The sequence below is a fragment of the Hemicordylus capensis genome, chromosome 3, assembly GCF_027244095.1.
Source record: "Hemicordylus capensis ecotype Gifberg chromosome 3, rHemCap1.1.pri, whole genome shotgun sequence".
Taxonomy (NCBI): domain Eukaryota; kingdom Metazoa; phylum Chordata; class Lepidosauria; order Squamata; family Cordylidae; genus Hemicordylus; species Hemicordylus capensis.
The window spans coordinates 14,397,855-14,423,627 of record NC_069659.1 but is presented as its reverse complement, the minus strand read 5'-3'; the positions used below and the strand labels follow the sequence as shown (position 1 = coordinate 14,423,627).

The window sequence follows — 25,773 nt, the reverse complement described above, 5'->3', positions numbered from 1 at the left end:
GGAGAGAGTGAGGGGCTGCAACACGTCCATTCCCTGTGCTGCCCACACCCCCTCCATTGGCATGATGATGATGATGTAGGAGGAAATGGCATGGCTAGCACACTCAGCAGCTTGTCCCAGGACCACCGGGACCCTTACTATGTCCCCCAGTGTGGTATCAGTGCCTCTGAAGAGTTCCGGATTAACACTGATCAGACTGCTTCGTGGAAGACAAGGTGATCAGTGGCTACTAGTCTTGATGGCTGTGGCCTGCCTCCAGTTCCAGAGGCAGGATGCCTCTGAATACTGGTTGCAGGGAAGCAACAGCAGGAGAGAGGGCATGCTCTCAGCTCTTGCTTCTGGGTTTCTGGGCTTCTTAGAGGCATCTGGTGGGCCTCTGTGAGAAACAGGAGGTTAGACTAGATAGACCTTGGGCCTGGTCTGTCAGGGATCTTCGTATGTTCAGTTTGGGAGATGATCATGTGTGGGGCAGTTATAACCAAATTGTAAGTTTATTGGTATTGCCTTCTCGTGGTTAAAAAAGAAGAAGAAGCTAATGCAGTTTGAGGCATCCTCTTCCGTCCCTGTTCTTGCTTCTGTGCTACTTAAATGATTGTGGGAAATTGTTTTAACGACATTGAGACAGAAGTTCATGTTTAAGAGCATTTTATTATCCATGGGAATGCTCTTGCCTGCACTAAAGCAACGCTAAAAGAGTAAATGTCTCTCTTTTGAAAAGCACTCTGAGAATGGATTACACTTGTTTCCTCCCCTTTCAGAAGAGGCTTTGGCTTCTGCAATCCATCCTCAATAACTATCAAAATCCAGGATATGACTTTCATGGAGCTTTTCAGAAAGGGACCTTCTTGATCTTCTAGTGCAAGTCTGATAAATTAAACCAAACAGAAAATGGTTTATAATGTGACAATTCACTTTCTTCTCTTGCAGAGTTTTTTATATGATGCTTTATAAAGAATAAGAAGACAGGTCTGTGCCCTAAGGGGCTTACAGTTTAGAAAAGGATACCACGAGGCAACAGAGGAAAGGGGGAAGGGAGGCATGGGGTAGTGGGGAAGAATATGCAATTATGGGCATTTGATATTTAAGGTTAGTTGAAGATTGTATATGGATTGAGGGTTGATGCCCAATTCCTCATGGGGAAGGTAGAATTTGAGTATGGGGCTGTATCTCAGTGGCAGAGCATGGAAGGTCCTGGGCTAAATCCCTGGCCTCTCCAAGTTCGGCTGAGAAAAATTCCCATGTGTAGCCTTGGAGAGTTGCTGCCGGTCAGAGTGGACAGTACTGATCTAGCTGGGTCAGTGGTGTGACTCAGTAGATGGCAGTTTCCTGTATAAAGAGTGATTTGAGCAGGAGGAAAGTAGGATGCCATCGTGGAGGAGTTTTGGGAGGCAGTTCTGGGCATTACCCTTGCTGACTTGGCAAAGAGGCACCTTTTACCGTGGTGATTCTCTTTATTTAGCAGGGGGAGAGTAACTGGCCCTGTCCTCCCCCAGCACAGTACCTCCAGTGACTGTTGCTGGTGTCTGTCTTGTGTTTCTTTTTAGATTGTGAGCCCTTTGGGAATAGGGTTCCATCTTTTTTGTTTGTTATTTCTTTGTGTAAACCGCCCTGAGCCATTTTTGGAGGGGCGGTATAGAAATCGAATGAATGAATGAATGAATATGGGGTGGCAGTGCACTACATCAAACCCTTGTAAACTTCATTTTGTAAACTTCATCCTTGTAAACTTCACTTAAAACCTTGTTACTTCACTTTGATTTCTTTTCCCTCGACTGTTGCCATAACAGTTAGAAGTCATATTTCTGTAACTCCTCCACCCTTCCCTAGAGCTCAACAATGATTATTTATTATCAAGTACTGTGCTTTGCTGCTGCGACTTGCACTATTTTTACCAATTTAGAATTATTTCTCTCTCTGTGTCTCTACTATTTTAGGGCCTTTTTCTGTCGACAGTGGCCCACCCATGCTCTCTTTTACTAATTTCTTGGTTCACATGGAGATAGCAACATCACAGCTATGATTACATCTTAGCAATGCAAACTTGGACCTGAATAGGCCCAGAAGAAGAAAAACATGCAGTGGCTGGATTTTTGTTTTTTAAATGCCAGCTTCATTTTCTGCAAAGGTTGCATCCAGCTTATTTAAAACACCCTCTTTCTCAGACTTCTGTTCGTCTTTAGCATTTACAGGAGCTAAAAAATATGACCCGTGCACACTTTTCTCTTGGCGCTTAGAGTCACTTCCTGAATTGGTTTCTTTGTGACACAGGAATGGTCCCAGAGGCCTCTACATATCTAAAAATATTGTGTGGGAAGGTTAAACCACCTGATTGCCTCTTGGGTGATGTAGTTACTCCCATAGTATTCTGTGGCAAGCCCCATTTATTGTCTTAAATTGTCACATACAAATTGAGATCTATGTAGACCCTTGTGCAAGCTCTTCACCAACCTCATACACACAAGCACATGTTCTCAGACAGTATAAAAGTGGACCTGCACCTTGACCATTTCCTATGCCCTTGCTTGCTAGACTCCCTTCCCACCAAGAATACACAGCCCCATCTCCCATACGCCTTGTGAGCAGATACTTCTGAGGTGGAATGTTGCTGAACATTCTATAGCACTGAGCAAGTGATGGTGAAGGGTTCATTTTTCAGTCAATCGAGTGTGTGTGTGGAGAGAGAGAGAGAAAGAGAATTTGTTGATGACATATTGTAGGATAATTATGAATTCATCAAAAAAAAACCCTACCATCCTCTTGGCATTAAAGTCAACTGAGAACAGGGTGCTACAAAGTAGGGTTAGGGTGAAACAGCTCTGGCCTGTGAGGACTGTAGGGGCAGCCCCTCCACCACCTTCCCAGGAGTACAGAAAGACCAGTGTGCCCTGAGAGGAGGGCGAGAAAGGAGGCACCCAGCCCAGCAAGCTCTTGGCCTCAGCTCCTGAAAAGACCAACAGCCTGAGACAACGTTTTATTAACATTCTGTAGTTTACTTCTTTTAATATTGTAAACCACTTTAGGGGCCTTTGTCAAGGCAGAAAGGCGGTATAAAAATGTAGTTAATAATATCAGTTTTTATTACAGCCGTTGGCCAGCCAAGATATAAAAACCAGAATAACAAATATAACTAATATACACAAATAGTAACTGATAATAACACACAGTAAAACAGTATACAAGCATCCAGGATAGATTACTTTAAAAACAGTAAAACAGCTCCTAAAATTGAGACCTTAATCTCATAGCAATATAAAAAAATTTGGCCACAACTTTTGTGATCTCACAGCTTGTGATCTCACAGCAAGGCAATATTGTGTATAAAAAAACTTTCACCTTCCAGGAAATCCAACTAACAGGGGGAAAATAAGTTATTCTCTAACACCTCGATACAAAGAACAATATAACAGAACATGGGTAACAGTTTCCAGGAGGCCAGAGCCACAGGGGCAGAAAACCGTAGCTGAAGAAACCTTAGTGAACCTCCTTTCCAAAAGGGAGGAGGGCAGCACATTTAAGCGAGCCCAAGCAAACGCAACCCAAAACTTGGGAAAGTGAAGCGTTGTTAGATAATTTGCACCTCTATATCCCATAGTTGGGGAAATCCCAAAATGTAGGGGAGAGCAGGTCCTGTTAGCCAAAGACGTAAGTACCTGACGTTCAATGTCATGCAACCGTAGAAATAGTATTTCCTTCACCTTATTATTCTCCAGAGTAAGTCGTTCAGAAGGAGAGAGTCCCAATTGCATTATTTTGTTGTTTACATGAGATAGCCAGGGGTTTGGATAAGAATCCAACCATAAATAATGGAAGAAAAATGTAGTTAATAATAATTATTATGATTTCTTGTTTACACAGTCAGACAGGTGTTATTGACTGGTTTGTCAATCCAGACATCGAGTCCTTCCCAAGGACCTGGGATGGCTGGATTTTATCGTCAATACTGTTGGTTATTATAGATATTGTCGCAAAATATAGGCTGTTCCCAGTAAAGTTGCTTTTTGTAACTGGTTGATGGTGATTTCTGTGGCCCCTATGGTGTTGAGGTGCTCTTCTTCAAGTTGTTTTGGAATTGCACCTAGGGCGCCAATTACCACTGGGATTATTTTGGTCTTTTTCTGCCACAGCCTTTCAATTTCAATTTGTAGGTCTTTGTATTTTGCGATTTTTTTCTATTTCTTTTTCTTCTATTCTGCTATCCCCTGGTATTGCTATGTCAATTATTTTAACTTGTTTTTCATCATCATCATCATCATCATCATCATCATCATCATCATTATTCAAGAGCACCTAAATCTTCTGTTATAATGAGGCATAAATGGAAACCACAAGAAATGCATTGAAATTTCACAGCTATTTCAACAAAAAAAGTTCTCAAAGCAGTTTACATTGGGTGGGGGTAGGGTGGGGCAGGGAGTTGGTTCCCTGTCCCCAAAGGGCTCTCAGTCAAAAAAGAAACACAAAAGCAGGCACCAGCAACAGCCACTGGAGGGAACTGTGTAGGGCGGAAGAGGGCCAATTGCTCTCCCCCCTGCTTAATCTAAAGAGTATCACCACTTTGAAGGATGCCTCTTTGCCTAGTTAGCAAGGGCAAAGACAGCCCTTCATGAGGGAAATCCCACACGTATGGGATTTCTGACATCGTAAAAACCCCTTTTCCGACATGCACAAGCCTAGTACATAATATAAATTCATGCATAAATTCAAGGCTATTTGGAGCAGAGAGAAAAGCCTTTGTGGACTGGATATGGGTCATAGGTCCTTGAGTATGTTCACACATGTCCCAGTGGTCCTTGTTTGCAATCTAAAATACTAGTCCAAATGCTCATTTGCATTACAAATGCCTCTCTTCTGCACAAACATGTGTAGCACTTTGTACCATAGTGTACACAAAGCTTTCTTGTGCTGTATACCTTTCCCTCTCTTGGATCATCCTATTTCCATCACCTCATGCCAAATGTGTGCAAGTAAATACCAAGCCTAGTTCCAGCTGTCTTTATTGTCTAATCCAGAGGTTCCCAACCTGTGGTCCTCCAGATGTTCCTGAGCTACAACTCCCATCGTTCACAGCTACTATGTATTGTTAGGAACCCCTAGTCTAATCTGTAAATCATAAATTGTGTGTTGAAATATTGCTGTAGCACTCTCATATAACACAGATTTTAAAAAATCACTAGCCAACCCCACACAGAGCATCTGTGCACTCTTTGGGGCTGGTGGTTACCTCTTCCCCCTGACCTTCTGCCCCAGTTGCCTCTCCTCCCCACTGCCACTTCTGCCCCCCTACTTTCTTTTCCCCCTCCTGGGCCTTGCCTCCACGGCTGGGCCTGCCAACGCCTACGGCCGAGCCCGCTGCCACGGCGACCAATCCTCCTGGGTGCACCTTAGCCAATCAGGCGCTTCCACCACCCAGTCAATCAGCTGGGTGCTGGGACGCACATTCCAAGACACACCCAGGAGAATGATAGATTTTTGAGTATTTCCATTTTGAAAGCCAGATTGTGGCTTATTCTTTGCCAGACATTGTGGGTGTTAATCCCCGCCCCCAATAAAAAATAAAAGATAAGCTGCTGTTGTTGGAGCGATCATGCCAAGATCAAGTGTCTATGAGGAATGAATTGACTCAATGTTGCCTCTGGAAGCTTTCCAACTAGCAAAGCCAAAAGTTAAGGTTTCCTTTAACACAAAAGCAAAGGCATCCAAGGGTTCTGATCTCCGATATCAGAGCAGTTTCTCCTCCTAATTTGCTTGTGGTGTTTATTGTGTGCTTTCCAAAGGAGGTGTGTTAAACTGTTCTTGGCATTGTTTTTAACTTGTCTGGCTGACATACAGATCTCAGAAGCAATGGGGCAGCAGGAGGAGCAGACCAACAACATTCTCAGACGAACTGCACCTGTGTAGCCTCCAGGGACATTTTTTTCAGGTGGCACAGAGGGCTTCCTGGGGAAGGGGAGGTGGTCCAGAACTTCCCCTTCCCTGGCACGGTTAGTCTGGAAGTGTTGCTAGCTGTAGCCCAGGCTTGCTCAACTTTGGCCCCCCAGCTGTTTTTGGACTACAACTCCCATAATCCCCAGCCAAAGTCAAAGTCTTAATCCCCTACCACCCCCAGCACAGTGCCTCCAGTGACTGTTGCTGGTGTCTATCTTATGTTTCTTTTTAGATTGTGAGCCCTTTGGGGACAGGGGTCCGTCTTATTTATTTGTTATTTCTCTGTGTAAACCGCCCTGAGCCATTTTTGGATGGGCAGTATAGAAATCGAATAAATAAAAAATAAAAGTCAATTTTATTTATGGTCATAGATCAAGGCACAACAAAACAACATATCCAAAATATAACAATAAAAATGACACAGCTTTATCTTGTAAACAACTGAAACATCTTTTGCGTCAATCTTGAAGATGTGCACTCTAGTAGCTATATAACAAAATTTTGCTACTGTGTTTGAGCCAATAGCCAGGGATTATGGGCATTGTAGGCCAACATTTACAGGAGGACTGAAGTTGAGCAGGCCTACAGTGTAGCGGCTGGTATGGGCCAGATAGGGGCTGGGCAGTAAACTAGCCACAGCTGTGACTCCTTCCCACTCCCCTCTCCCCACTCTGACTTCTGCACTCTGCCTTGACATAACCCTAGACATGTGGGCTGTTTATTTGCCTGATTGGGAAACCTGGCGAATAACCAGCCCACACACCAAGGGTTAACCCTGTGGCATTTTACCCCCCCCCCCCCACACACCTCAATTTCTGTGTACACATGGCCATTTCTTGACAGCATGTAGAGGGCATGGAGCCTGTCCAGATGCTCATCCTTCCTGGCTGGCTGCCGGTCGTGAGAATGGGCTCCCTGCGCTGCCCAACTTCATTTTGTGGGGGACATCTTGCGGGCATTCAGCTGGAGTGGAAACAAGGGGATTGGGGCATCTTGGAATAACTGCAGAATGGAATAGCGGGAACTAGTCACCCCTAGCCCTGGGCTGTGTGTGTGCATGTTTGCACTGGGGTAATGATCTCCCATCTAGGCAATAATTGTGCACAGAAGGTTTTGCTTTTCTGTTTTGTTTCACACATCCTCACAGCTTATTTCACCCTTCATCTGTTCTTTGGTGTCTTTTTGACCTGATGCTGCTTGTCCAATTCTTTGTCACTAGGCTGGAGTAAGCTGGGAACAGGAGTGGTAGTTTGGATTGAGTCTGGATTGTGGTTGGTCAGGAGCGTTTTTGGAATTGGGTGGTGGTGGGGAGCCCCATTCCCCATTGACAGCCTCATAATGCCCTTATACCTCCAGCTGTTCCTGCTGCTGTCCAAGCTGTCCTCTCCATTTTCTGCCTGACATCACTCTATTTTTGATTCTCACAAATGTGTATATGGAGACGTAAGATTGGACAATGGCATTAAACATGGTTCTTCTAGAAGCCAGCTCTCTAGATGCACCCTGGGGGTTCCTTCCATGAGCTTCATCAACATGACATGTTGTAGCCAGCAGGTGACAGGAATGCCAGGCGAGGCAGCAAGATATAAAGGTGTGTGGTGTGTGTTATTTTAGGTTTCTCTTGTGGGAAGAAACACACCTTAAGTGGCACAGCAGGAAAATGCTTGATTAGCAAGCAGAAGGTTGCCGATTCGAATCCCTGCTGGTATGATTCCCAGGCTATGGAAAACACCTATATCGGGCAGCAGTGATATAGGAAGATGCTGAAAAACATCATCTCACACTGCACAGGAGGAGGCAATGGTAAACCCCTCCTGTATTCTGCCAAAGACAACCACAGGGCTCTGTGGGCACCAGGAGTCGAAATTGCCTTGACAGCACACTTTACCTTTACTTTGTGGGAAGAAACTGGAGGGAAAGCAGGATCTGAGGGAGGGAAGATGGTAAGAAACTCCAGTAAGAACAGCCTTGCTGGATCATGCCCAAGGCCTATCTAGTCCAGCATCCTGTTTCACACAGTGGCCAACAGATGCCTCTGAGAAGCCCACAGGCAAGGGATGAGGACATGCCCTCTCTCTTGCTGTTGCTCCCCTGCAACTGGTATTTAGAGGCATCTTTCTTCCAAGGCAGGAGGTGGCCCTCAGTTGCCAGACTGCTAGAAGCCATTGATAGACCTGTCCTTCATGGATGTGTCTAATCCCGCTTCAAAGCAATCCAAGCTAGTGGCCTTCACCACATCCTATGGCAGGGAATTCCATAGATTAATAATGTGCTGGTGAAAAAGTACTTCCTCTTGTCAGTCCTAAATTTCCTGGCCTTCAGTTTCATGGGATGACCCCTGGTTCTAATGATGTGAGAGAGGGAGAAAAAATTATCTCTGAATATCACTTGAGTCCAGATTGCAGACCAGAAGCATTGTCTTTAGGGTAGGGTTGCGCGACTTTGGCGCTCCTGAAGATGTTGGACTACAACTTCCATCCTCCCTAACTATTGGCCACTATGGCTGGGGATGATGGGAGCTGTAGGCCAGCAACTGCTGGAGGGCCCAAGTCCTGCAGTCCTGCTTTAGAGCTTCAGTTGTGTTGTGGGGTACAGCAGTGGTAATTCACATGTCTGCTCTGTTCTATATATAGGAGGATGTGTTTGCACTTGTCCCATTTTAGCATCAGTGGAGTTCAGAGAGAAGGTGACTGCCCTGGTTGCATATGAATGGGAGACTACCTGTGTGAGCACTGTAAGATATTCCCCTTTGGGGACAGGGCCAGGAAACTTCTGGGAAGAGCAGAAGGATCCAAGTTCCCTCCCTGGCACCACCTGGCACGAGAGCCAGCGTGGTGTAGTGGTTAGAGTGCTGGACTAGGACCAGGGAGACCCGAGTTCAAATCCCCATTCAGCCATGATACTTGTTGGGTGACTCAGGGCCAGTCACTTCTCAGGGTTGTGAAAGAGAAACTCAAGTATGTAGTACACCCCTCTGGGCTCCTTGGAGGAAGAGCGGGATATAAATGTAATAATAATAATAGTAATAATAATAATAAACAAGAAATAATAATAATAATAATATACCAGATATAACTGTAGTCGAGAAGAAAGAAAAACAAGTCAAAATAATCGACATAGCAATACCAGGGGATAGCAGAATAGAAGAAAAAGAAATAGAAAAAAATAACCAAATACAAAGAGCTACAAATTCAAATTGAAAGGCTGTGGCAGAAAAAGACCAAAAGAATCCCAGTGGTAATTGGCACCCTGGGTGCAGTTCCAAAAGACCTTGAAGAGCACCTCAACACCATAGGGGCCACAGAAATCACCATCAGCCAATTACAAAAAGCAGCTTTACTGGGAACAGCCTATATTCTGCGACGGTATCTATAACAATTGACAATAAAATCCAGCCATCCCAGGTCCTTGGGAAGGACTTGATGTCTGGATAAAACAAACCAGTCAATAACACCTGTCTGACTGTGTAAAATCATCATCATCATCATCATCATCATCTCCAAGATAGGGCTGAGAGAGACTCCTGCCTGTAACCTTGGAGAAGCCGCTGCCAGTCTGTGTAGACAATACTGAGCTAGAGAGGAGAGGAGAGCTGGTCTTGTGGTAGCAAGCATGACTTGTCCCCTTAGCTAAGCAGGGTCCACCCTGGTTGCATATGAATGGGAGACTAGAAGTGTGAGCACTGTAAGATATTCCCCTTAGGGGATGGAGCCGCTCTGGGAAGAGCAGAAGGTTCCAAGTTCCCTCCCTGGCAGCATCTCCAAGATAGGCCCGAGAGAGATTCCTGCCTGCAACCTTGGAGAAGCCGGCTGCTGCCAGTCTGTGAAGACAATACTGAGCTAGATAGACCAATGGTCTGACTCAGTATATGACAGCTTCCTAGTGGTGGTATGAAGCATTCTGCCCAAAAGCACACCTGCTGAAAAATGTAAGGCATCAATAATTCTGAAGACATGTGCTTGACTCCACCTGCTGTTTAAAATGTCTGCTTTGTTCTGTTCATGTCTATGTTACAGCTCTCCCTGTACTGTTGTACTCTCCCTGTACTGTCTCTTGAATCAGTCGTTCTGCAGCTTGGGTCATCGTGATCTGCGTAACTGGTATTTTAATAGATAACTTCACAGTTCACATTGCATTTGTAGTGCACACACCTCAAAGTTACTCTTTCAAAAAGATCCAAACTGCCGTTCCTAACAGGAAGTGTTTTTCCCCATCTTTCATTCTACTTTTGTATCCTGCTAAGTTTGATCTTTAGGAGCAAAAGCTGCACAATGCTCTTCGCCACTTGTGCATCGAGGACAATTGCTCATAATTGCATCCTTTTGTCTTGTATGGCTTTGATTAAATGCTCGTATCGAGAACTTGGTAGTAACTTTTCCAGCAGAGAGTGAGATTGCATCTGGGGTAAGAGTCTGGGTTATCTTTAGAGATAATAACCCAAATTCATCAGACTGCCAATAGATGGGTTATTGTTTCTAATGTACGAGTGCAGTAATGCAAGTGGAATGAGTATCCATGATGTGCCAATTTCCAATTAAACTGGAAATTCAACAATTAGCATCAATTGTGGTCTGGACAGTAGCCTGGCATGTGAGTGGAAAGACTGATGGTGTGATGGGGGTGGAGAGCAGGTCTTGTGGAAGCAGGGTTTGCCTTGGTTTGCATTTGGATGGGTGACTACATGTGAGCACTATCTGGTGTAGATATTTCCCCTAGAGGAATCCCCTCAGAGGATAGGGCTGTAACTCAGTGGTAGAATATCTGCTTGCATGCATATGTTCCCAAGTTCAAACCCTAGCATCTCCAGGTAGGGCTGGGAGAGACTCCTGCCTGAAACCATGGAGAAGCTGCTGCCAGTCTGTGTAGACTGGTAGTCTGTGTAGTCTGTGTAGAGAGTACTGAGCTAAGAACATAAGAACAGCCCTGCTGGATCAGGCCCAAGGCCCATCTAGTCTAGCATCCTGTTTTGCACAGTGGCCCACCAGATGCCACTGGAAGCCTACAGACAGGAGTTGCGGGCATGCCCTCTCTCCTGCTGTTACTCCCCTGCAACTGGTGCTCAGAGACACCCTGCCTCTGAGGCTGGAGGTGGCCTGTAGCCCTCCGACTAGCAGCCATTGATAGACTTCTCCTCCATGAAGTTATCCAAACCTCTCTTAAAGCCCTCCGGGTTGTTGGCTGTCACCACATCTTTTGGCAGAGAATTCCACAAGTTGATGATGCGTCGTGTGAAAAAGTACCTCCATTTGTTAGTCCTAGATTTCCTGGCAATCAATTTCATAGGATGACCCCTGGTTCTAGTGTTATGTGAGAGGGAGAAGAATTTCTCTCTATCCACTTTCTCCACGTCATGCATGATTTTATAGACCTCTATCATGTCTCCCCATAGTCGTCTTTTTTCTAAACTAAAAAGCCTCAGGTGTTGTAACCTTGCCTCATAAGGGAAATGCTCTAGGCCCCTGATCATCTTGGTTTCTGTCTTCTGCACCTTCTCCAGAGCTAGATGGACCAAGGGTCTCACTCAGTGTAAGGCAACTTCCTATCTTCCTATGATGAGAATATGTTCATATGTATAGAGGGCACTCTTTGCTGAATTAACTTATTGAACCTTTTGGAAGATGAACACTACTGAATCTCCACCATGAGAGAGTAATGTCTCTTTTCTCATCTTTCTAGTGCTGAATTATAAGTGAACCTTTTGAGGCTAAATTTGGCTAACTCCAGCATCCAGGCAAAAGAACACACATCCCGCCCCCACAGTTGACCACTTCATACTGCTTATATTTAGCCAAGTGGGTCTGGAGGAATTTATAACATCCTCAATAAATAGTCCTCTTGGACATGTCAAGTTGGTTGTACAGATCTTTGGATCCTTACCAGCTTGTCATGGTCAGCATTTTCATGGTCATTAGAATGATACAGATCTTTGGCTCCTGACCAGCTTGTGGTTTTCATGGTCATTAGAATGAATGTTGATCGCTCATATTTTATTTATTTATTTATATGACAGTGACTTACCTTGAATTGGTAAGCAGCCTTCTGAATTGTCTGAAGAGCAAATTTTGTTTAAAAACAAGGTAAGCAGATTGTCCTGTGCATGCTGCTGTCATAGTGATAGGCAGGCAAAGTCAAGGTGCCTCTTTTAGAATACCCAGGTTCTGTTTCAAGACCTGGGACAGCAGGCTTTATCTTGAATTAAGAGGGGTGAGATACTTTGAGTTACAGGGCATGTTGGATAATTTGAATTTGCCCCCAAATCTGATGCAAAAAGTGGATTTTTTTTTTTACCTTGGACATAAATTGAGCTGCTCTCCAATGCACAATGAAAAACCTGAATCGAGTATGGAGTGCTCCCCTATAGATTACAGGGATTTTGACATAAATCTGGATGATATGTGAATACACACCTGCCCTTCCAAAGGAAAATCGCCGTTTGGCAGGGCTCTTGGCAGAGCTGCTGCTCCTGATGTTTTGTCAATACGTGAAGTTCACGTTGATACTAACCTTCAGGAAAATCAATGAGTTCACAGGAGGGCATCGGATTGGAAGCATCTAATGAGTTGTTCAGAATATCTCTTCTGCTGCTGGCTCAGAATGTGATTGATTGCCCACGTAAAGTGCTCTTCTTATTAAGAATATCAGTCTTTTAAAAAAATCTTAATATATTCACAAATACACATCTATTGAGTTAGTGGGGATTAAAAAAAAATCAGCTTTGGTGCACTCCAGGCTGCTATTCATTTCTCCCTACCCACCCATCTCCGCAGTTTATTCATAGAATCCATCTAAGTGTTGCCACCATAAACACGATGACTTTTCTGCCATCTAGTGTTCCAAAGCTGTTAAAACACCAAAGTGGAGTGAAGAACCGGAGCTGATAGGAGGGCATTGCAATTCCCTCAGCATTAAGGGTACACTCCAGCAGAAGAACATTAGACGTTTTCCCCGTGACACTCTAGGTATGTGAAAGCTGGACTCAGAAGAAGCTAGATAGAAAAAGCATTGATGCTTTTAAACATTGGTGTTGGAGAAGACTGTTGAGGATACCATGGACAGCCAAGAAAGCAAACAAATGGATCATAGAACAAATGCATCCAGAATTTTCACTCGAGGCACAAATGAACAGGCTCAAACAGGCTCTATTTTGGACACAGTATGCAAAGACCCAGCTCCCTTGAGAAGTCCATAATGCTGGGGAAAGTTGAAGGAAAGAGAAGAAGACGACAACCTGCAGCAAGGTGGATGGACTCCATTACAGCAGCAATGAATGCACCACTGAGAGACCTTAAAGGACAAGTTGAAGACAAATCATCTTGGAGAGAATCTATCTATGTGGTCGCTAAGAGTTGACACTGACTTGACAGAACTTAATCAATCCATCAGCAATCAGCAGAAGAGCAGCTCTGCTGGGTCATCCCCACATGTCAATCAAGTCCAGCACCCAGTTTCTGAATGTGGCCAGTCAGATGCCTCCGGGGAGCCCACAAACAGGGCATGAATGCAACAGCCACTCCCTCTTCATTCTTAAAACCTCATGTTCTAGGATAAGCTGCCTGTGAACCTGAAGTTTTGATTTAGCTATTCTAACGAAGGATAACTATCGTTATGCTTAACTAAGGATAATTAGCCAAGGGGAGGGGAGCTGGTCTTGTGGAAGTGAGCATGGATGACTACATGTGAGCACTGTAAGATATTCCCCTTAAGGGGATGGGGCCATAGCTCAATGGAACAGCATCAGAGAACCTGGTTCACTCCAGGTAGGGCAGGTTCCAGGAGATCCCAGGTTCACTCCAGGTAGGGCAGTGAGAGATTCCTGCCTGAAACCATGGAGAGCTGCCATCACTCAGAATAGACAATACTAGCTAGATAGACCAATGGTCTGTATAAGGCAGCTTCCTGATGAGCCCCTGGTGGCGCAGTGGTAAAACTGCCGCCCTGTAACCAGAAGGTTACAAGTTCGATCCTGACCAGGGGCTCAAGGTTGACTCAGCCTTCTATCCTTCCGAGGTCGGTAAAATGAGTACCCAGAATGTTGGGGGCAATATGCTAAATCATTGTAAACCGCTTAGAGAGCTTCGGCTATAGAGCGGTATATAAATGTAAGTGCTATTGCTATTGCTATTGCTAACTGCATACGGCACAGAGCCCTGCTGCTAGAAGCATGGGGCATGCACACTGTCCTCCTGCAAACTGTGCCTGTGCTCTGCTATGGTTCTTGGAGAGGCTCTACGGCTCCTAAAAATAATGCCAATGATGAAACTATGCTCTCTCATGAGGAATAATGGGAGAGCGTCACTTCAGGGTGGATGTTATTCTTAGGAGCCACAGAACCTCTCCGCTCTCTGTTACAATGTGTGGTTGTGGTTTGCAGGATGGTGGAGTGAGTGTATGTATCCTGCGCTTCCATCAGTGGGGCTTTCTCTCTCTCTCTCTCTCTCTGTGTGTGTGTGTGTGTGTGTGTGTGTGTGTGACTAATAAAACTTTTTGATCATTTGGAATCTAATATGGATGGACAGCTTTGGACATCAGTCATGGTGATTGATAGTCAATCCTGGGGTCACTTAATCTCACCGTCAGAGGAGAACCTCATTGGCACCTTATTTATGTAATGGCTGTGATCACCCCTGACATGCCCACCCCACATATTTTCTCTCTCTTTAGCATTCTTCCCCCAGGGGAAGTTCTTCATGTGGCTCCCCAGACTGCTGTTTATACTTGTCAAGTGCATCTCAGCACTGAAAATGGCATCCTTTGGAGATATTCTACACTGGGTAGGGATCTGCCCCCTTTTATGCTCTGTAAAGCAATATTTACATTTATGGTGCAATCAAAATCTGAATTATTTGGAAATCTTCGTATTTTTTAACTGGGCAAATTTCTTGTCTTTTTTTTTCTTTTCGATCTTTTATCTCTCCTCTTTTTCTCTTTTGTCTTGTATTTCTGTCTTTCTTTCCTTTTTTCCAGCCTCTTAACCTGGGATCAACAGCTGAATTTCAGAAATGATCTGAAGAACTTTGGTGCAGGCCTATTACATGGCTATCTTCATCTCACTTTTGATTAACCCTCCCCCTGCATAACCGCCCCGCCATGTGAATTTCTGTGTTTTTTCAAAGATGGCCACATTCCCATTAAGAGCTGACGGCGGTGCAGTCTGCTTTTCTCTATTAGAGGACTTAAAATATCTCCTTGTGGGTTGGCAGCACACGATGCCCTGTTGGTAGCTGGCACTGGTGCTTTGTAATTAGCATTCATCATCCAACTGTTCTTTTGTGAAGGAGTGTGTGTGTGTGTGTGTGTGTGTGTAGGGGGCCATAGCTCAGTGATTGAACATGTGCTTTGCTTGCAGAAGATTCTTGTTCTGGTCTATGGCACCTCCTGTTTAAAAAGTTTCTTGAGTAGCAGGATTTGGAGGGACTTCTGCTCCAAGACAACAGAAAGCTGCTACCAGTCAGAGGCCATAACATGGGCTTGGCAGATCAGTGATCTGACACAGCATTAAGTAGTTTCATATGTTCCTCCAGGCAGGGTCGGTGCTACCATTAGGCCAACTAGGCAGCCGCCTAGGGCACAGACCTCAGAGGGGTGCAGGGTGCAGACCTTAGAGGGGTGCAGAGTGTCAATGTGTTTGCCTAGGTCGCAAAATAGTCTGGCACTGGCCCTGCCTCCAGGGCCCTTTCCAGATTAGACCATGCAACGGGGTCATGTCGTATCTCAGAAGTGTGCTTCCACACTCCCTGTGTCGTAACACCGTAGTCCCTGTGTGGACAGCAGGGTGCCATTCACATTTCCAATGCCTTGTTTCGAATTTAATCGCTGTGATATAGAGCTAGTACGTCGTTTATCCGGTGTAAAAATGTTGGGTTTTTTCGGGTTGTTCATTTCTGCGAGACTGCTCCCCCTGCTGTTTACATTTCAAATGTGACTTGCCTGAACGCAGGCATTTTACTGCTGTTGAGCAGCTAGCCTGGAAAGCGCCCTGGTGTTTGTCCCATTGTAAACTGGAGAAAAGGAGTGCTCAGATAGGCACCCCAAACAGGAAAGTCTGAGTTCCTGGGGGATTGCCATATGTGAGCGATGTTTGAATGGTTGGATCATAAGATGCAAAGGCCTTCACCGTTCTCTTTCAGACTGGGAGGAGAGCTGGTCTTGTGGTAGCAAGCATGAATTGTCCCCTTAAGCTAAGCAAGATCCACCCTGGTTGCATACGAAAGGGAGACTAGAAGTATGAGCACTGTAAGATATTCCCCTTAGGGGATGGAGCTGCTCTGGGAAGAGCAGCTAGGCTCCAAGTTCCTTCCCTGGCACCTCCAAGATAGAGCTGAGAGAGATGCCTGCCTTCAAATTGGGAGAATCCACTTCCAGTCTGTGTAGATAGGACTGAGCTAGATGGACCAATGGTCTGACTTGGTATATGGCAGTTTCCTATGTTCCTCTCATAAACTAGTAGTCATCCAATGAAACTGATTGGCAGTAGATGCAAGCCAGACAAAATTAAAGTAGTTCTGCATAGTGTAGTTTATGGAATTATGTGTAGTGATGGTGGCCACTAGCTTAGATGGCTTTAGAGCCAGGTTGCTCAAATGTGGGTCTCCAGAGATTGCTGGACTACAACTCCAGCTTGGATGGTTTAAAGTTCATGGACGACAGGTCTATCAGTGGCTGCTAGTCTCGATGGCTTTAGGATGCCTCCATGCACAGAGGCAGGATACCTCCCAGTTGCAGAGGAGCAATAGCAAGAGTTAGGGCATGCCCTCATCTCTTGCTGCGTGCTTCTCAAAGGCATGTGGTGGGCCACTGTGGGAAGCAGGATGCTGGACTAGATGGCCTTGTGCCTGATCTAGCAGGGCTGTTCTTGTGCTTAAATCGATTAGAAGAAGCTGAGATTTGTCATTTTGGACATCATGACTAATATCGGCATATCCAAACTCAGAAAAGAAGTAGATGCTCGTGTGGGGATGGGAGGAAGAAGGGTGCCTGGAGCTTGGCTTTTAAGAGAGGTACCACACCAGGTCTGAACTCTGAAGTTAAGGATTTGAACTCTGAAGTAGAAGGATTTGCTTCTTGTGGTATTAAGCAGTATGCTTACTGTCCTTTCTTTTCCAATTTCCCAGAAGTATCGCTACCAAGATGAAGATGCTCCACACGATCATACTTTACCTCGTTTAACTCATGAAGTGAGAGGGCCAGAACTAGTTCACGTTTCTGAGAAGAATTTATCGCAGATAGAAAATGTCCATGGATACGTCCTGCAGTCGCACATCTCGCCCTTGAAGGTCAGTCCTGATTCTTCATTAAACAGTCTACCTTGGGGAAAAAAGGTAAAAATAGCCTTGAGGCAGTTATCTTAAGTTTCTTACTTGATGTGGCTTTGTGTAACTAAACTGTGCCTTTTGTGGTAGTGGTTTAACGGCTGGTATGTGCTTTTGTAGACAAAATGTTATGGCCGATGCATGTTGTTGCTGTTTTGGTGGTGGTTGAAAATGAGTTTGTGAAAAAGGAAGAAATCCAATGGACAATGCATAACTGTGTTCTGCTGCCTTAAGATTCTTGCATCTACTCTGGGTTTTTCTTGTTTGAAGAGGAGTGTGTATGAAAACGTAATAATTGGTGGAATCTTGTGCCTGGTTTATTAGCGGATGGAGTAGTTGAATGCAGTGTTTCCTATAACAGGGATTCCCAGACGTCATTGACTATACCTCTTATCTAGGGATGTGCTGAAATGCGGAGGCCATGTGCATCCCAGCATCACACAGGGGCAGCTGGAAGACGCCCTGTCAGCATGTAGTCATAGTGGTCGTAGCTGGTGGGAAGCACCACTATTACACAAGTGGTGGCGCGTGGAGAAGGAGCAGATATGGACCTGCTCTCCGCCTTGTTAAAGGGGCTGTGTAAGCCCTAGGTTTTAAAGGGATGCACCCGCGATTCGAATGCTCGATCACGTTTCGGCACATCCCTACTCCTACCGTTACCATCTGCAATGGCCTTTGGCTAGGGATTATGAGAGTTGTTGTCAACAACAACACTGTTGTTGTTGACAGTGGGAATCACTGTTAAAGGGATCACTGGTTGTAAGTAGAGAAAGCTTCAAAGTTCCCAAGATTCAGCTGGTTGTTTTTCCACATGAGCAAAAAACAAGTGGTTGCCACATTAATATCTCCATTGGTTGCCAATTGATGTCTTTCAACACTTTAGGGGTACATTAGTGCTGAGAGTCCCCCGCTCCCCCAGTAAAGAGGAGTGGTTTCCATGAGGCATTCTCCTGTCATGTTTGTGTCAGAAGAAAAACATTAAGCGAAAGTGGAATTTGGGATGGATGGATTTCTCTATTTCTGTTCGATCCAAATGTTACCGTTTCCTTTGATTTACCTTCTGGTTCCCCCCCCCCGCTAAAAATCCCTTTGTTTCCACCCAGTTAAAACAACAACAAACACATTTAGTAGGGCTTTGGAGACTTGTTTGTATTTGGCCCAGTTTGGTCTGATCCGAATCACCATCCAGTTTGGCCTGGTTTAGTCCTAAATTGAAATGTATCAGGTTGCTTCAAGTTGGCTGCCAAAGCTTGACTTTCACTGCTCTCCCAAATTTTAAGGTACTTACCAGACCAGTCAGGTGGGTAGGAGGAAGGTTGGAGGACTTCCAGTGACAAGGGAGCTGCAACTGGCATGGTTTCACTTCTGAAAGAACTCAATGCAGATTCCCCCTCTTTAATTTCCCTGGAATCCTGGGGATGGTGCATATGCTTCTGGGAATTGTAGTATTTTCCAGGGCTCTGGCCGTTCTGAGGTGACCCCTGTATCAAAGCAATGTCACTTTACACAGCCCTCATGTTTAAATACGATTTTCCCCAATGTTCTTGCATAATTCCTATCTAAACAGCGTTGCAAAGTATGTAAAGGTACATAATGCTTAAGACTATGTGGACAGTCTGATCTGCAGATTTTACTGAGAGGACATAAGTAAAATTGCTCAGTAGAATTCAGGATTATAAATGCTGGGACTCTAAATAGCAGGACAAGTCTCTGGTTGGTGCTCAGACAGCAAAGAGAAGAGAATTATCTTCTGTCCTTTCCTGTCCCACTGTCAGCAGCTCTGGAGCATGAACTGAGCAGCTCCGGAACACAGACATATCTCTTGATGTTGAAAGGGAGCTAAATGAATGTGTGCAGGGAGAGAGGCTGGAGATAGGGTTGTGCCTTGCCTGCTGCCCTCCGCAGCCATCCATCCTCCTCCCTCATTGGTGTCACCAAAGAGCCAGTGCACTTAGGGGCAGCAAAGCTGCCCTCTCTCTGTAAGAATAGTCCTGCTGGATCAGGCACAAGGCCCATCTAGTCCAGCATCCTGTTCCACACAGAGGCCCACCAGATGCCTCTGGGGAACCCACAGGCAAGAGGTATGTGCATGTCCTCTCTCCTGCTGTTGCTCCCCTGCAACTGGTATTGAGAGGCATCTTGCCTCTGAGCCTGGAGGTGGCCCACCGACACCAGACTAGTAGCCATTGATGGACTTGTCCACCATGAATCTGTCTAAGCCCCTTTTAAAGCCATCCATGCTGGTGTCCATCACCACATCCCATGGCAGAGAATTCCATAGATTGATTATGAGCTGTGTGAAAAAGTACTTCCTCTTGTCGGTCCTAAATTCCCCAGGCTTCAGTTTCATGGGATGACCCCTGGTTCTAGTGTTGTGAGAAAGGGAGCAGCATTTATCTCTGTCCCCCCTCTCCACTCCATGCATAATTTTATACTCCTTGATCATGTTCTCCCTTAGTTGCCTCTTTTCCCAGATGCTGAGAGCCCCAGATGCTGTAGCCTAGCCTCCTAAGGAAGGTGCTCCAGACCCCTGATCATCTTGGTTGCCCTCTTTTGGACTTTTTCCAGTTCTACAATATCCTCCACTCTTGGTGTCTTTGCGAGCACTGACAGTGACATCATTAGCCTGGGCAATGGTGAAGGGAGAGAGGCAAGCGGGTGGCTGAGGAGGTAAGAGATGCATGGCTCCCTTGGCCCTGGCCCCATTGATATCAGTGCCTTGCTGGAACTGATGAGGGAGGCAGGCAGGGGAGTGAGTGGCTGTGGCAGCTCACGGGGGTGGCAGTGGGAGCAAGAGCTACCCAAAAATCAAGTCATTACACTACTGGGGTGTGCAACTCTGTATCCTGGGACCCACATGAACTCTGACCCATATGAGACCAGTGTTCCCTGTAACGGGCATTCCCAGATGTTGTTGACTACAAGCAGTGATGTAGTTGCCAATTCAGAACTCTCTATGGCAGCCCCGATGGCCATGCCCACCCCAACAGCCAGGAAAGCTTAAAAGTACCCGCACTCCATCCCTGTGCGACCCCCTCCCCCACTACTCCCCTGACTACAGCTCCCAGCAATCCCAGCTGCAGTGGCCCTTGGCTGGGGATTATGGGAGCTGTAGTCAACATCTGGGGGTCCCTGTTACAGGGAACACTGTATGAGACCCTTTCAGAGAAGGAGGAGCAGGCCCCAGCCAAAAGCCGCCAGCCCCAACGAAACACCTAGATTCAGCAGGCTCTGAACAGCCAGCACTTGTCACCCCTTTGCTGGAAGCCTGGAGCTCTAGGGGCACAATGCTCCCCACAGAGGAGCTTCAGTCCTGTCCCTGAAACTCCCTCCATCCACCTCCAGGAGCTGAACTCCAGCACTGGAGACAAAGTTTGTGCCTAGCTTCTTGAGATCTTCCTCTCTCCCCCCTTCTCTCCTCTTTTCTCTCCCTCCCTCTGGGCCTATACGAGAAGAGAGGGAGGCCAACTCAAGCACCTGCTCTGGATTGGGGCCAGTCTGGTCTCCAGGAAGGGGCAGAGCCTCTGTTTGAACATTAGAGTTCTATGCAGGTGATATCCCTCCCTCCTGCGTCAGCGAAGCTGTGAGAAAGGGGGAACATGAGCCATGTTCCTTGTGCCAACACACGGATTGGCCATGCCCCCTGATACTGGTGCATTCTGTGCTTGTTTGCAAAGGGCGGTCCTGAATATGCAGAGGGTTCCTCCCTGGAATTTGGAAACAGAGCAAAAGCTGCCCAAGAGATCCCTGGGATGGAAAGGCAGGAAGGGGATTTTGTCAATAACACAAATGAACGGAAGATGGAGAGCCTCTTCCTTCTTTGACACCATGCACCATCACCACTATCGGTTGTTCAGAATCAATACCATGTCTTAAGTTTTGCACTTTGAATGATGGGCATACAGCTACCTGTGCCTCAAACAAACTAGCCAGTGGGATTGTGCACATGACCCTAAACAGGGTCAGAGGAGTGCCCAGCCATGGTAGGAGGGCCGAGTGCTCTCTCTCAGTCCACGGTTGTGTGAATGCAAAGATCAAGGTAGGAGGAAGGAAGATCATAAGGAAGGAAAGCCCCATCCTTATGAGGGAAGGCTACAGCACCTGGGGCTTTTTAGTTTAGAAAAAACACGGCTGAGGGGAGACATGACCGAGGTCTATAAAATCATGCATGGTGTGGAGAAAATGGATAGAGAGGAATTATTCTCCCTCTCACATAACACTAGAACCAGGGGTCATCCCATGAAACTGATTGCCTAGAAATTTAGGACTGACAAAAGGAAGTACTTTTTCACACCACACATAATTAACCTATGGAATTCTCTGCCAGAGAATGTGGTGTCTGCCAGTAGTCTGGATGGCTTTAAGTGGGGTTTAGAGAAATTCATAGGGGACAGGTCTACAGAAAAACATAAGAACAGCCCTGCTGGATCAGGCCCAAAGCCCATCTAGTTCAGCATCCTGTTTCACTCAGTGACCCACCAGATGCCACTGGGAGCCTACAGGCAGGAGTTGAGGGCATGCCCTCTCTCCTGCTGTTCTCCCCTGCAACTAGTATTGAGACGCATCGCGCCTCTGAGGCTGGAGGTGGCTCACAGCCCTCAGACTAGTAGCCATTGATAGACATCTCTTCCATGAATCTGTCTCTCTCCTGCTGTTACTCCCCTGCAACTGGTCTACTAATGGCTACTAGTCTGGTGGCTGTAGGCTACCTCCAGCCTCAGAGGCAAGATGCCTCTAAATACCAGTTTCAGGGGAGCAACAGCAGGGAGAGGGCATACCCTCAGCGATTGATTGATTGGTTGGTTGATTAAGTGCTGTCAAGTCGGTGTCAGCTCTTAGCGACCACATAGATAGGCAGCAGCGATATAGGAAGGTGCTGGAGGCGAACGATCACTTCAGTGACAATGACAAAGGCATCGTTCCATACTGTGCAGGAGGAGGCAATAGTAAACCACTCCTGTATTTTACCAAGAAAACCTCAGCAATTACCTGTGAGCTAATCAGAGGCATCTGGTGGGTCACTGTGTGGAACAGGATGCTGGACTAGATCAGCCCTGGGCCTGATGCAGCAGGACTGTTCTTATGTTCTTATGAGGAGGGGCAAGTGATTGTGTGGGAGATGGGTAGGGTGGCATTTCATCCACCCTTTATAAAATGGGGAGGGGACTGAATGTGGGTTGAGCGCCCCAGTCCTATCCAGCTCCCGGCTCCCACATGATCTCTCTCCTCTTCCCCTACCTGGCTCTTTGCATCCATACAACTGCTGATCAGGAGCACACATGCTCTCCTACCCTGGCTTGGTGCTCCTCTGATCCCGTTCAGGGTCCTGTGAACAAGCCCTGTTTGGCTTTTCGGCTTCCCTTCTCTTCCCCAGCTGACTGTGCATAGCATTAATTCACATGAAAGGGATCTGTGCAGTGATTAGGCTGCACACAGAGCCATGTTCAGATGTGAACTGGGAAGACGCTCCTCGGAAGTCTGCATCCCTGTTCTTGCTTTGGTTTAACACTAGATGGTGCAGTTAGCTGGGGATCTCTTTGGTTTGGGAAAAGTCAGCAGCAGGTCTGGAATACCCAAAGACTGAGAGGGCTTCTAGTTCAGGGAGTGGAAAGAACTTGCTGTGAGGAAATGCAAATAGTCCTCTGCAGAAGATTGATTTATGTGCTTACGGCTTGCGGCTGTGTTGTGGCAGCACCCTAAAGACTGATGCTCACTTTTGCAGTCGAAAAGGCTACGTTGTGACCAAATTCCTCTTCTTAGAGATGAAATGCAGAGCTTCCTTCTTGGGAGGAACTTTGGAGGGAAGCAAAATCCTTGGATAAGGCTAGCAACACTACTGGGCGGGATTCCGGACTTCCCGCACACCTCTGGCATGCATGCAACAGGGTTTGGTCTCCACCCCTCTAAGTAGAAGCTGAAAGAGTATTGTGAGGGTAAGTGATGTGTTTTAAGACCAAGCTCTTTCCTGGAATGCTGTACAACTTCCTAAATGAATCTGCAATTCAAATGTACCAGATTATTATCATGATCCTTCTTCTCCTGCTGTCTCTGATTGAAGCGCCGTCATATTCCGTGTCTCCAGGGAGAAGGTCTAATCAGTATTCATCAGACGAGAGCAAAACCTGCATTTGCTACAACAAATCTTCAAGTAATTTCTGGATAGGAGGTTTTCTTCCTGTAAATCTGTTCAAACATTGGGAAAGTAGTAAGCAGTATATCAAAATAGCCATTTAGGAGGGACCGGGGTGAACAGTAGTCTCTTAGACTGCTAGCCAGCTAATATTGGATTGCCCCTACCAGGAGAGCTATAATCTGTTCGCTAACTAACTAACATAGATGCCTTTTTAAAGAACCCATTAAATGCTGGCCCCACCCATAACTTTCTTGGCTCCATCTCTGATTTCTAGGATACAGTCATAGCTTGGCCTGTGATCTTTTACCTTCTACCCAGCTCCACCCTGATTCATCAGGTTCTTCTTTGGGCACTATTTCCTGGCTTTCTCCAGTAAGCCAATTCCCTTGGGTCTCCTGTTCTTATCTTGTTTCAGACCACATCTGATTGTTATGGAGGAACATCTGTCTTTCTGGTCTAGTCACTGGTTCTACACATGGAGTGTCTAGTGCTACAGAACATTACGTGGGATTTCAGTTTGAAATCCCACAGCTTGAAAGTGGGATTTCAAGCTCAAGGGAGCTTGAAGATTTCCCTTCCAAGCTCAAATTTGCTGTGTTTGGAAAAGTGTATGGATGGTGTTATACATGGCACTGAGCTGTTCACTATCAAATAACTGATCAGCTTGCTCTTGCTTCTGGTGCTTTGAGGTTCAGCATTGATATCGGCCAGAAATTATTCAGTTCCATGGGGTCTATCAATGGCTTTGTTTGTCAAGGATCTCACAATTAGGGGGCAGGAACCATCCCCACCAAAAATGAGGCATTCAAGCTCCTTAGATCATTCCGGCCAATCTTCTCAACTGGCGAGAAGCTGCTAAAATAGGTAGAGGTTGAACCTACAAGTGGCTGGCTTTATCTCTCCAAAGACTCTGTCCACTTCCTGATCTGAGGTCGATTTGAACAAACATATTTCCTGTAACCTTGGACATCTTTTGCATGGATCTGCATTTAGTCTGACATCCACATCAAAACAGATATGAGCTATTTATTTATTCATTATTTATTCATTATTTATTTATTATTTACATTTATATCCCACTCTTCCTCCAAGGAGCCCAGAGTGGTGTACTACATACTTAAGTTTCTTCTCACAACAACCCTGTGAAGTAGCTTAGGCTGAGAGAGAAGTGACTGGCCCAGAGTCACCCAGCAAGTCTCATGGCTGAATGGGGATTTGAACTCGGGTCTTCCCGATCCTAGTCCGGCACTCTAACCACGACACCACTCTGGCTGTCCTATTCTATCTGCAAAGTGCTTAGCAAACATGCCACAGTGGGCCACTGAGGGTTTATGGTCTTGTGGTAGCAAGCATGAATTGGCCCCTTTGCTAAGTAGGGTCTTCCCTGGATTGCATTTGGATGGGAGACTGCATGTGTGAGCACTGTACAATAGTCCCCTTAGGGGATGGGGCTGCTCAGGGAAGAACATCTGAGATGCCAGGTTCCCTCTCTGGCATCTCCAAGATAGGGCTGAGAGAGATGCCTGCCTGCAATCTTGGAGAAGCCTCTGCCAGTCTTTGTAAACAATACTGAGCTAGATGCACCGATGGTCTGACTTGGCGGAAGGCAGCTTCCTATGAGCATTGCTACTGTTAAGGCTACAAAGTAGTGGACCAACACATACTAGGAAAAGTGGGTGGTACTGAGCAGTTGCCAGGTCCAGTGCTACTTGGGTAATGATTTGAGGAGGGGGTTTGTATTTAGAAGGACTCACCCTACCATACCCTTAGCTTGATCATGTTTTCCTTGAAGATGAGAAGGGCAGGAGGTGGAGGGAAGAAAGGATCTTTTTCTCAGTTCTCCAAGGAAATCTAACAACAGATGATGGGTGGGCAGCTGTCAAAAAGTTGCTTTGCTGCTGCCGATCACAAGGCAGTGCTTATTTTGCTGGAAGAAAGAACTGCAGCTCCTGCGGTTTGCTTCAGATTGCTGAATTTCACCCCACCACCACCACCAGAACCAATTAAGCAGTCTGCTGACAGAAACAATTTGATTAGAACTCTTAAAAAAAAAACAACCCAACAACAACCACACACACACACACAAACCCTAGTCAGATGCCAAGATGATAAACAAGACCCAGTCTGCAGCAGCGTAAATTGGGAAAACAGACATCATTCATGGGTTCGGGATTTGTTTGTTTATTTTTTAAAATGACATACATTAAAATTGTGCTATCTTTGGGGAGTGTTGAGGAATAGGATGGCATTTTCTCCACCTTTTGAATTTAGTTTGTGTACTCCTAGTGTGCCATGGACGGCCCATATGCTCCAGGGATCAAAGGGGGAGTGGAGAGCAAAAGGCTAGAGAGACTCTTTCTTGCCTACCCTAATCCCACCCAACTCATTTGGGTCCTCAGCTGTCTG

General features: G+C 45.9%; 1 protein-coding gene across 23 annotated transcripts in view; it reads left to right on the top strand.

The window, feature by feature from the left end:
* DLG2 (discs large MAGUK scaffold protein 2) overlaps positions 1–25,773 on the top strand; it is a 1,429,269-nt gene that overhangs the window by 690,728 nt on the left and 712,768 nt on the right. For 20 of the 23 annotated variants that reach the window (XR_008318273.1, XR_008318272.1, XM_053304276.1 and 17 more), the window contains one exon: positions 17,037–17,198. Coding sequence is in view for 21 of the 23 variants with exons in the window: in XM_053304276.1 (XP_053160251.1) it covers positions 17,037–17,198 (162 nt within the window). In the remaining 2 variants the exon portion in view is untranslated. Of the gene's footprint in view, positions 1–17,036; positions 17,244–25,773 lie in introns of all 23 variants that reach the window. The other 3 variants (XM_053304274.1, XM_053304292.1, XM_053304278.1) reach the window with 2 other exon arrangements.